The sequence below is a fragment of the Hemibagrus wyckioides genome, linkage group LG08 (genome assembly GCF_019097595.1).
Source record: "Hemibagrus wyckioides isolate EC202008001 linkage group LG08, SWU_Hwy_1.0, whole genome shotgun sequence".
Lineage (NCBI taxonomy): Eukaryota > Metazoa > Chordata > Actinopteri > Siluriformes > Bagridae > Hemibagrus > Hemibagrus wyckioides.
This window is the reverse complement of record NC_080717.1, coordinates 5,146,066-5,159,521: the sequence shown is the minus strand read 5'-3', so window position 1 is coordinate 5,159,521 and position 13,456 is coordinate 5,146,066. Positions and strand designations below refer to the sequence as shown.

Here is a 13,456-nt window from a genome sequence, read left to right as displayed (position 1 = left end):
ACAGTCATGTTGGAACAGGAAGGGGTCATCCCCAAACTGTTCCCACAAAGTTGAGAGCATGGAATTGTCCAAAATGTCTTGGTATGAAGCTGAAGCATTAAGAGTTTCACTGGAACTAAGGGGCCGAGCCCAACCCCTGAAAAACAACACCTGAATTCAGTGATTTGGAGGGGTGTCCCAAAACTTTTGGAAATAGTGTGTTCATAGAGTACACGGAAAACACGTTGTATTAAATATTAAATTGTATTAATTACTGACATCAGAATGCTGCAGTAGTACCACACTGTATAACTTAGCTTATTCTATTCAGTATTATTCTAATCTTAGTCTTGAAATCTGAATTTGTCCATATCAGGCCATTTTTTACGTTATATATTACGTTAGAACCACATTTTCTCGACTGTAAAACGTTATGAAATATGAGGGGTTTTTTTTTCCATAAAGAGTGCAATCAACCTTGAGGCTAGCCGAGGTAAACACCATCACTCTCCTCCCCCGCACCCCCCCCCCTCAAACACCTACAAGAAATTTACTTTTTTTTATTGCAGGGATGATTTTAACTCTCACACCACCACAGAACAGCACAGCACATTCCTAACGCTATAATAAAAGACGGAAACCACGCTGTTGAGAGTTCACATCAGTTCCTGTGACGGACATTCCTGAGGACGCCCGTAGACCGCTGAAGGGGGCCTCGCAAGCCTCAGGGTTTGGAATGTTCTGGAACACCCAAGTCATGCGGTTTAGTGTTGTTGTTCCTGAAGCTAATCCGGGTGTGAGGACATACAGTGACCTGAGAAATCGTACTGAGGGACTGAAACACTGAAATAAAACACATTTCTGAACACAGATTTTCTGCTTCTTTTGTTTTTCTATGATTCTTGGTTTGGTTTCTTTTGTACTTCTTTCCACATAACGTTCACTGTGTTTCTGAAAAGATTTCATATCAAACAGGTTCCTGAGGTAAAAAATCCTCTGGTGAATTCTGCTGCATGTTATGGTGGACTCCATAGAGATTTGAACTGTATCTGACAGAAATATTGACATTTCCAATAACTTTGTTCTATTTGCACTGTCGCTACACCTTTACAACATCTATATAAATGCTTCCCCAGCGACACGCTAGCCAAATTGTTAGCCTTCCTCTTTAGCTAGCTTCTACTCACAGTATCCATGCTTCCCAATACGTTTGTTCTATTTGCACTGTCTTTAAACCTATACAACCACCTATATAAACGCGTTCCCAGCTACACGCTAGCCAAACTGTTAGCCTTCCTCTCTAGCTAGCTTCTACTCATAGCATCCATGCTTCCCAATAACTTTGTTCTATCTGCACTGTCGCTACACCTTTACAACATCTCTAACACTTACCCAGCTACACGCTAGCCAAACTGTTAGCCTTCCTCTCTAGCTAGCTTCTACTCATAGCATCCATGCTTCCCAGTAACTTTGTTCTATTTGCACTGTCATTAATCCTATACAACATTTATAAAAACACTTTCCCAGCTTACACGCTTGCCAGAATTATGAGCTTTCCTCTTTAGCTAGCTTCTATTCACAGCATCCGTGCTTCTTAGCTTCGTTTTTTTAAGCAAACATTATTTATTTAGCTTGGGTTAAATGCATGAATTCACAATTTCTATTTTAGGTGTTTAGATACAGCACAGAAAAGACTCCCTGAGGTTTTTTTTTCTTCAGATGAAGTAAAGATGATGAAACGTCTTGGGAGTTTTTGTAGCAATCCTAATGATTTAAGGTTTCTGTTACACTGGTAGGTTGTAATTGATTTAGACCTTAAACATGGATGCATATATCCATTTATACGCCTTAATCAAGGGGTTTTATTTTATTTAGAGGTTTTCTGTAATTCGGTTAAAATGAAAACAAATCAGAGAAAATATAGACACAAACTTTACATTGTATTAGGAACCCTCTAAGGAGATAATATAGTTGATTTGTTTTTACAGTGTTAGCACAAATATATGTATGAGAAGTTTTTTATTCATATATAAAATATTTCCACACACCAGTATTAATGTTTACAATCTACAGATTACCTGACCATCGGTTCTATGTCAGATCAGTCAGTTTTCATGAATAACATGATAGCAGAAGCTACTTAGAAACAAATTAGTGCTAATATTAAGTCTTTGTAAGATTTTCATCAATTAAAATGATGCATCCGAAGCACTAATATCTGTAAAAAAAATGTTCTACAGGTCATTAACGTGCTATTTTATATGACTGCAAAACACACTGGCTGACACTAGGGGGCGCCAAATACACACTAAATCAATAATATAAACTGTATTTAATCAATTTTATGATTTAATTTAATAGTTATTTCTTAACTTACTAATTTCATTTGATTAATCTAATTATAAACTAATATTTTTGTTTATTTCATGTCAATAATTATGAAGATCTGCTCAGTTACTGTTATATAAAGTTCTGAAAGTGATGGGTTTTTCTCTAAAGTTCATGCATCTCAACCAAGACTCAGATCACACCGTGTGAAAATTCTGGTTGCATTGCATTATTTAATACATTGCACTATGACACGTTCTGATCCATATACAATTTATTAGCATACAAATATTCATCCCACTCGGCAAATCCACAAATCCATCCATCCACCCACACGCTCGCGTTTTACCTTAGCTGATGTTCTCTGAGATTGGACAGAGCCTCCATACCGTGTAGATATGAATACACAATCTCCAAATCCTGCAGAGGAAACAGAAAGAGGAGAGAGATCAGTATTTCTTCAAAACACTCATGCACACACACACACACACAACCCCACACAGATGCACACAAAGACACACACAGACACACATGTGCACACACACACAGACACACAGAGACACACACACCCATGCACACACAGACACACATCCATAGATTCACAAAGACACAGACACACAGAGGCACCACACATAGAGACACACACAAACACATTAGGACACACAGACACACACATCCATATAGTCACAAAGACACACACACACACACACACAAACATCCACACACACACAGACACACGTGCGCACACACATACAGACACACACAAACATGTGCGCGCACACACAGACATACACACATCCATATAGTCACAAAGACACACACACAGAGACACAGAGAGAGACACACACACAAATACAAACACATTGGGACACACAGAGACACACACACACACACACAGAGACTCAGAGAGACACTCACAGACATGCGCACACAGGTGGACATACAGAGACACTCTCACACAAACACACACACATCCATAGAATCACAAAGACACACACAAACACACACACACACACACACACACAGTGGGTGAAGGGCTGCAGTCAGTACACTCTTGCTCTGTTAGTGGGAGTGATTAAATGGAATTAGAGGAATGTTGAAATGTTCAGACGCAGAAACAAACAGCGCCAAAACACCTCCGTGTAAACTCGCTGAAATCAGACTCTCCTTTCTACCACGCAGGACACGTCACTGACAGCCGAGTAAAAACACTCTGAAAACATTTAGCTCTTTCAGACCTACAGAATAAAAACACACTTTACACACAGACTGTGGAATTATAGAAACCTAAGTGGAGGAAATTACAGCTGCCACTCCACAGAACACACACCAACTCGCCGTGTGACGCTCGGAAAATTCACAGCTTGATATAAAACACTTTGACGTGTTCAGATTAAAAGAATATAATCTAATAAGTATCAACAAGATGTCTGTCTAATCTACGAAACTCCACGCCCAAAATGCCACCTGGTCTTACGTTAAGGGGGCACAAACTTTTGCACTCAACTGTAAATACAAATCGATTTACACCGTCAAAAAAACTGCGAAGCGATTCATATTCAATGTGGAATTTTATTTGACCGCTGATACCGGATTAAACGAATTTGTACACAGAAACAAACAAACAAACAAACAAAAGCATGAAAAAAGATCTAATAAGGAAGTAAATCCTCCACATACACAAACATTCACTTGGGGAAATGAGCAGCGCAACAATGAGGCGAGTCACAGAGTGTGTGTGTGTGTGTGTGTGTGTGTGTGTGTTTGGCAGACCACACAGTGCCCCCTGTCCTTTCCCTTACAGCGCACCACTCCACAGCACTGGGCCACCTTTGTGCTCACAAAGGCATGCTGGGATAGCGGTGGGACAAAAGAGGCTCTGTCCTCACACACAGGCTCGAATTTAGCTCCCAGACAGTCTACATTACCACACACACACACACACACACACACACACACACCTCCTGGTAATATTTGGGATCATCAGATCACGTGTTACATGAATATAAACTGGACATTTTGCATAAAAGAAAGATTTTCTTTTCATTTTAGAAGATTTTAACTTTCATTAAAGCAACATTTTTAGACACAGTGAGCTCTGTGAGATCAGAGCACACGTTTAATCACATGTCTGACGAGCATCTCGTCCTTTGTCTCCACCTAGCGGTCGTCCACAGAACTGCAGCACTTCAAATCAAAGAAAAAATTCTCCCACACGCATTATATAATTTTTTTCAGTACGTAATTAATATCCATGACTCGCTCTGATTGCTTCGACGACATCTCTGATTGTTTGGTGTTAAAAATCAGACACCAAGCCTGCCTTCTTCTCATTCCAGGTTACATGTATGAAATAAAAGACAAAGGAACAAAAGGGAAATCTTTGGAAATCATGCTCAGGGGCTTGGGGGTGTGATGCAGCCTGATATGAAGCTGAGTTCCTTTCAAATGAGCTTATAAACAATTTACAAATTGAGAGAATTGAGCAAATAAGGGTTAATATGAAGGTTTTACTCAAGATCCTGAATGTGGCAGATGGGTAAAGGTGGGATTTATTTATTTATTTATTTTATTTTATTTAAATTCACAGCAAATTGCTGAATAATTATTTTTATTTATTTATTTATTTATTTATTTATTTATTATTATTATAACTATAAAATATATATTATGGTTTATAACTTATTATTATTATTATTATTATTATTATTATCCTTTTTTATTTTAAACAATGACATGTTATAGTTGTAATAAGTCTATAGTTTCATGTAATGCTCAGGAACTACCACGAAGCATGTTATTTCCTATTATCACATGTTATAACAGAGATAAACACTCCTTCCCAAATCAGTCACTATTTCTCTCTGTCTCTCTCTCTCTCTCTATCCAGAAAAAAATTTCCAGTGTCTGAAAACTTACATTTTTACCTCTGACTCATGTAAAGTGCTGCCACTGGAGACTCCTTCCATTAATTTGAAATAAACATTAGGCTTTTCCTTTAATACAAAATGGCTATAGATTATTCAGAGCATCCGTCATATGTGCATTTTTATTTATTCTAGAAATCATGAGCACATTAATCGTTAATATCAACCTGGAATTTGCCTTGGAGCGGTAACTGCTGTTTAAAGCTCATTTTATAGAACATTAATAAACAGAATTGAGCATCGGACACTGCTGTGCTGTTAAAAAAAAAAAAAAAACGCTGAAGGAATTTCGCCTGATTACGTACTACACCTAATAAATCTCAGGTTGTATTGAGAAGCATTTAATGGAACAGTTTATTAAACGTGCTACTGAGAGATGTTCATCTTCGACAACATTCTCAAAATCTAAACGCAAATATAAAATATTCTTTTTTGCTTTTGTTTTGTTTTCAACAGGAGATAAATCAGTAAGAAAACGATGTGGTGCAATTACACAGATCAGCCACTAGATGTCAGTCAAATCAAGCTTTTTCTCAGCACTGTCGCTGGCTGACTGGAATGAAACAAAAACCAGAAAAAAGCTTTCTGTTTTCTCCCAAAAATGCTTCTGAATACAAAATGGAAAGAATGTATGGAACTCCGTTTCTTTAGCTCTGACGTCCATAGCTTACATTCCATCTGTCATTTCCTCACAGATTAGTAACAGGACGCAAACATGACCTCAGTCCTGAAACCTTCATGGTGTTTAAAACAGCATATACTATACACACACACACACACACACACACACACACACACACACACATATATATATATATATATATATATCATTTCTGCTCTCTGAAGATTATTCAGATCTGAAATACATCCAGGGATGTTTGATCGGTGAGCTCAGACGGTGGCTGATGTAACCGGTGCGGTCTCAGGTCACGAGATCAAGCAATTATACCAAACACTGAATCAAGGTAATTGCCTGGGCCGTAATTATGAGGCAAGTGATACTCAAGAGCACAAAGATCCAAAGACAGATGCTCTCCATGCACAACACGCCCACCCTCAAACTCATATCCACACACACACACACACACACACACAAATGACCGAACAATCGCTACACATCAGTGCGCCTTTGCCAAATCTGTACTTGATCTTTTTCCTCTATCAATCTCTCTCTCTCTCTCTCTCTCTCTCTCCCATGAAGAAAAAAACAACATCTGGGAGGAGTTTGCAGCATAATACACACCATTCACAACACCCTGTTACGTACAGTGTTACAAAGAACAAGACCTCTAACTTACACTGGCTTGCATAAGTATTTATCCCCCATGAACTTCTCCACATTCTGCTGTGTTTTAAACCTGGCACTAAAAACCATTTCAATGCTAATCTAATCCCCAGTTTACCCTGCAGCATGGCCTCCTCCTTTATAAAACAGTTGTGCCATATTCTTTTGATAATGTTTTCATGTTTGTTTCTCTGGGATCTTCAAGGAAGTGGTGTTTACATTGAGGCCCCGTGACACTTTATTTACCCACAGGTCCAATCTTCATTTAAATATCACTTTTCATGCCACCAGGGGATGAAAACACTGTTGTTTAGGTCCTTTTTTTCTGGTAATGAGTGATATTCAACCCACTTCAGTATGGTATTTGGTTTAGATTCATGACAATCTATTTCCATTTCACTTCCAGATTATAGAGGGGGGGTGAATACTTATGCACGGTCTAGAAGAGTCACATTGATCCCGCTCTCCTTTCTCCGTCTCACATTCAACGACTTCCTCTCGAGCTCCTCTGGGACGACACGCGCTCCGTGCCCTGTGATTGGTCGAAGACAGAAAGCTAAGAACCTTTCTTAAGTGGCCACACCTAATTGGCCCCGCTCCTCCCCCAAGGCTGGGCTGTGGTTACCGTGGTAACAAGACCCTTAGAGACCAAAACAGAGAGGTGGGGGGTGGGGTGATGAAAACCCAAGGGACGAGTGCAACACTTCAGCAAAAGACCCCCTCTGTTCATGCAAGCTGTTAGGAAGCTTCCCAAAAGAGTGTGTAGCACTCCAACACAACTCAGACGCACACACACACACACACACATTTTTATTCATGACAAAATGGTACATTTAGAAAACTTTTTTTTTCTTTTTTTTTTTAAGTATTTATTTAGTTTCTGATCGGACCTTAAATAAATGCGATTTCTATGCAGAAAAACAGTCACATGACATGAAGCTTGAGGTATCACGGAAACCATGGAGACCGTCTCCTTAAATATCAACAAACTGGAGGGTAAGGGGATTATTATTTCTGCATTGAGAGAGCTACTTAAAATTCATAGATTCCTTGCTTAAAGAAGCATCCAGCATGATAGATAGATAGATAGATAGATAGATAGATAGATAGATAGATAGATAGATAGATAGATAGATAGATAGATAGATAGATAGATAGATAGATAGATAGATAGATAGATAGATAGATAGATAGATAGATAGATAGAGCCAAAAGTTTTGGGACACCCCACACTCCAAATCACTGAATTCAGGTGTTGTTTTTCAGGGGTTGGGCTCGGCCCCTTAGTTCCAGTGAAAGGAACTCTTAATGCTTCAGCTTCATACCAAGACATTTTGGACAACTTCATGCTCCCAACTTTTGGGGATGACCCCTTCCTGTTCCAACATGACTGCACACCAGTGCACAAAGCAAGGTCCATAAAGACATGGATGAGTGAGTTTGGTGTGGAGGAACTTCACAGAGTCCTGACCTCAACCTGATAGAACACCTTTGGGATGAATTAGAGCGGAGACTGTGAGCCAGACCTTCTTGTCCAACATCAGTGCCTGACCTCACAAATGCGCTTCTAGAGGAATGGTCAAAAATTCACACGAGATGAAGCTGTTACAGCTGCAAAGGGTGGGTCAACTCCATATTACATTCATGTGCATGTAAAGGCAGACGTCGCAAAACATTTGGCAATATAGACAGACAGACAGAATGGAGATAGCAATGCTATAGCAGTGTTGGGCAGTAGCGTCGCTAAAAGTAGTGACGCTACTAGTTTAATTACATTTCTCAGTAGCGTGGTGGTAGCGTCGTTGTTTTCTGAATCAAATAGCTTTTCAGTTGCAAAGCTCTTTTGTCGAACAAGTAGTGCACTAGCGTCCACACAAGCTACATTTACCAATCCCGGATCGGCAAGTGATCCCACAGCCATTCATGGAGCTGTGTGGCCGACAAAAGTACTTCCGTATAACGGTGATTTCTTCTTCTTCGTGTTTTACTGCGCCGCAGTTGGAATCCAGCTTTTTGGTGCATTACTGCCACCTTTTGCTCCGGACAGTGACGTCACGAACCAATCACTGGACTGACACATCATAAATTCACTTGATGGAAAGATGGCAGAGGGAGAGGAATTGATCCTGACACACGAGATGTTTATTGTGCAACCCCAAAACGTCCAGAAAACGGTAAATATCCAGAAACAATTCATATTTAATTTAAGTCATTATTTTAGTGATTTTTTTCACAAAAATCTTTTTTTTTTTCATAAGCCAACTAATGGTGTAGTTAAGCAATTTTGCCGTAAAACACAGTAAAAAAAAAAAAAAAAAAAAAAATCACAATATGCTGTATTAATATGAAGGAATTTTTCAGAATTTTTTTTGTAGGTGTTTTACCTGTATTTTGTTTTATATGAATTTTGCACTGCATTGCATTGTGTTTTACGGTTAATGGAAATTACTGGATAATGCACTGGCAGAAAATTACCAGGACATTTCCCTTTTTGGAGCAGGATATATTCTGTGCTTTTGTTAGAGCTGAGTTGAGTTAAATTTACTTACAGTTTGTCCTGCAAATGTGCCCAAGTGCATACACTCTCAACACATGGTTTTATTATTATTATTATTATTATTATTATTATTATTATTATCATTATCATGTGGATCGCATTTTTTTGTTTGTTAGTTTTTCTTGACATATTTGGTACAGTTTGTTTCGACTGTTTGGTTAGTTAAGTACAGTATACAATTGAACTGAACAATTATGCCTTCTGTTTCATTTACAGTTTTACTGATCACTGATGTAGCATTCACTTGGAATGAATTTGGTTCAATATAAAAATAAAATTTAAAAAAATAGCTTAGATGTAGTAAGCTACTTTTGCCATGTTGCTGTAGCTTAGCTTGCTACATTTACCAGGTTTCAGTGTAGCGAAGCTTCATTTAACATAGAGTAACAGATAGCTTAGCTCACTACATTTTCCAAGTAGCTTGCCCAACACTGTGCTATAGATACATAGCATTTCTAGCTTGGAAAATAACCTTTATTTAAACAAAAAAAAATCTTTAAAAAAAAAAAGATAAATAAATAAAATAAGTCATTGTGTAACCCATGTGTATATTTCCCCAGTATTTAATTTGTGTATCATTTTTCACTAAAAAAAATAAATAAATAAATAAAAATAAAAATAAACACTTCAGTGTTCCCCTTGAATCATGCCGCTAACTGTAAGGCTGACAGAGCGTCACATGCCTCAGCAGGGTTAGTGGGAGGTTAGTGTACCCAGATCTGTGCTGTATCTCTGTTCCGCGCTGACAGCTCTCCTCATTAGAGCCGTTTATCTCCTCGCCACATGGCTAATTCTGCTAAGCTAACAGCCCTCATCTGCCAGCCAGACGACTACCGTCTCTGTGCTTAGCAGTCAACTGGAGTGAGTCTGAAAAATTTTCTGCATGCTTTTATTTTCTCATGAGATTTCCTGATCGTCTGGAATTTTAGCCAAGAATGAGAATGGGCATAAAATTAGCAAATACAGCATGTCACATAAGGGAAAAAAAAAAAAAAACACCTGTAGAGACTTTTTCTTGTTGTATGAAATATCTGTTTACCGGATAACAGAATCATCTTGATCAGGAACCTGTGTGAAAAATAACTGTTGTGGATGCTAAATGCTAACAAAATACTAATACTTATTTGAATTAGTATTACTAATTACTAACAATGACCAATTCATTCATTACTTTAACGTGACTCAGTGTCTCGGTGCTCGCTGACGTGAACTGCTCAGACAAAGCAACAGTTTCCCTGCACTGCTCTGCTTTGAGCGATGTTACCATGGTAACGCCATTAACAGTCAATTAGCTGTAACTGCCATCGGTTTACAACCAACTAACTAGCTTGCTAGTTCTATATTCGGATTTATTACTGCAGATGAAATAAAAGCTGGTGTGACTCGTGGAGTTTGATGAGGAGGTTGTTTGTCTTCCTTCATTGTAGCTTTGGAGACATCCAGCTGCCAGTGTGACTTCATAGTCATAGTCTTATTACAAAATAAAACCAAAATAAATGCATGAAAAATAGATTTGTGGGGTTTTTTGTCACACTCCATGAACAATGCCCTGTGATTGGCCCGTCCCCTGTGATTGGCCTGTGCACTGTGATTTGCCCGTGCCCTGTGATTGGCCTGTGCACTGTGATTGGTCAAAGTCAGAAAGCTAAGAACCTTTCTTAAGTGGCCACATCTAATTTGCCCACACATCCCCCAAAGCCATGCTGTGGTAACCGTGGTAACAAGACGAGTGGCAAGACCCTTAGAGACCAGAGAGGGGAGATGATGAAAGACACTTTTTGGGGGAGATGATGAAAGACCCTTTTTGGGTTGGTGATGAAAGCCACTTTTGGCTCTAATCGTCACAAACCATGAACATAGGAATAAAAATGATGTTATTCTGTTATTCTGGGGATGTGGTAGCTTCGTGGTTAAGGTATTGGTCTACTGATCCGAAAGTTGTGAGTTTGAATCCCAGATCCACCAAGCTGCCACTGCTGGGCCCCTGAGCAAGGCCCCTAACCCTCAATTGCTCAGATGAATAAAACCTTGGATATATTTTAAGTTGCTCTGGATAAGGTTGTCTGCCAAATGGCAGAAATGTAAATGTAAAAATTAAATGATGATCATGAATGCTTTCAACAGCTACAAATCTGAGTAACAGCGTCTTAGCAGTTACAGTTCTGATCTGCTAACCAGTAGACGGTCAGTACGAATCCCAGGACCACCATCATTTATACAGTGTGTAATGTAAAATGTGTGTAATCTTTATGGAAGGAGTCTTCAGTGTAATCCTGTGTCTTCATGGTTAAGGTTCTTTTCTGCTAAACAGAAGGTCATCGGTTCGAATCCCAGGCTCACCAGAACACCTCAGGCGGAACCTTATTGAAACCTGTAAGCTTGGTTCAATTTATTCACATTGAAATCGCATTATTTGAAGAATAAATTTAGCTGAGCATTAAATAATAGCTGCTGAAACTTTTTCCTCGACTGTAAACAGATTTTGGCTTAAACTGTCAACAAACTGTCGCTTTCCCTTCCAGCGACAGAAACGTTTTAACGCTCTTGAACACATCACTGATCCAAACGTGAAGGAATATAATACAGCACTTTTTTTTTTTTTTTAATTAAACCCCAGAGACCAGTCTGTTTGATGGAAAGCGACTTGCGGTCAGCTGAGAATAGAAGTCCTCTTGGGAAAGGGTGCTAACTCTAACGCTGATGCACTAAAATGCTTTTGTTATTAGCTCAGAGATATGGCAGCGTTCCCTGTAAAGCATCCAGACTTCAGCCGGTGGGAAAATGAGACTCAGCCATGATAATGTGTAGTGTCTGGTGCGATTAGTACAGCTTGGACACCTGTTACACCATGTGCCAACCTTAACGCCGGTCACCCGCCCGCTCTGGCGTCCTAGAAGTGTGTCCTGCGTGCCATCTGTACTTGTGACTGAGTTGTATATTGCCCTGTCCTTGAATCTCGATCGAGAGCCACTACATGCCTTTAGGGTATTTTTAGTGGTTGTCAGGCTCGCTACAGCAGGTGGAGTCTCTGCATACAAAAGCAAGGTCACCGCTGGGAGCAACTGTGCGTACACACACTCAGGACTGCAGATATTACACAACACGGTGAATTCTTCATTCTGATTGGCTGAGAAGGTGATGATTCATTTTCTAGAACTCATCCTCATATACTGTCCATCATTTCTAATTTCTATCATTCAGAAATACGTGTAGTCTTTAATACAGTGTGTTTTCTTTGAAGAGATGTTTTACTTGTTTTTAAGAACGGAATCTCCAGTTTCAGCTGCTTCACAATCTGACTTTATGTTAGGTTATAGCTGCTATAATGCAAGATGTACCAGATCTAATAACATTGCATACATACCTAGAAGCTATTTTGGAAAATGTTGGCTTTAATTGAGAAATTTATTTCAATGAAAAAAAATATTCTAATATAAAAAAAAAAACAAACTTAAATAAATAATAAATAAATATTTATTTATAATTTCTGTGATAAGAGGAAATAAAGAACATATATACATAAACAAAAATTTTTTTTTCTTTAATTTTCCTATAAACAGCCCCAAGTGTTAAAGAATTTCCAAACATATTTTGTTTTCCATTTCTTTTCACCAAATCTTAGAAACAAACATCCCACCTCCACCTGAAGAAAAAGACCCAGATAAAAGAAAGAAGAAGCGTGAAAAAAAAAGGAAATGACAGACAGGAAAGTCTGAGAGCTGATCTTATTCTTAATCTTAGTTCCAGGTCTAGTTTTATCCTTGAAAATTCTATAGCCGAACCAAATAAATGTGGAATTATCGTATAGTTATAGATAATAATAATAATAATAATAATAATAATAATAATAATAATAATAATAAATAATTATCAATAATTATAAATGATAAAGTGAACAATGTGCTTTTTAGAAATTTTTAAACATAAAATTAAAATGCTTTAAAAAAAAAATGCTGTATAAATCACATGAACTATAGGCCAGGATGAGGATAGTGCTACACAAATGGGACAAAAACTAAATCTGGATTTTAAAATAATAAATGAAAAATTGCCAATGGTTGGTGACAGAAGAAATTCTAAAATAATGTAATAAAATAAATAAAACAATAAAATAAATAAAACGTTCAAAAAAATCCTTGTACACTATTCATTGTTGTACCTTATATTTTCGTTAAGTAGGCAGAATTTAGGGGGTGTATTTTAGTTCATTTGTGCAAACACACACACACACACACAGACACACACAGACACACATTCTCTTCCTCGCCGTCATATACAATTTTATTCCTGAGGGAGTGCTGTGAACCTGCTGGCCTTGTCAGTCTCTCACCAGAAGTAAATCAGCAGGGAGACCAAAACACAGCAGCTTTTTGCTTCAAA

The 13,456-nt window shown here is 38.3% G+C and overlaps 1 protein-coding gene across 10 annotated transcripts in view; it reads right to left on the bottom strand.

Moving 5' to 3' along the window:
• Positions 1-13,456, bottom strand: part of rapgef2b (Rap guanine nucleotide exchange factor 2b) — a 118,734-nt gene that overhangs the window by 78,435 nt on the left and 26,843 nt on the right. For 2 of the 10 annotated variants that reach the window (XM_058396704.1, XM_058396705.1), the window contains exon 2: positions 2,657-2,727. In XM_058396704.1, the coding sequence (XP_058252687.1) occupies positions 2,657-2,727 (71 nt within the window). Of the gene's footprint in view, positions 1-2,656; positions 2,933-13,456 lie in introns of those variants that run through there. The other 8 variants (XM_058396695.1, XM_058396696.1, XM_058396703.1 and 5 more) reach the window with 5 other exon arrangements.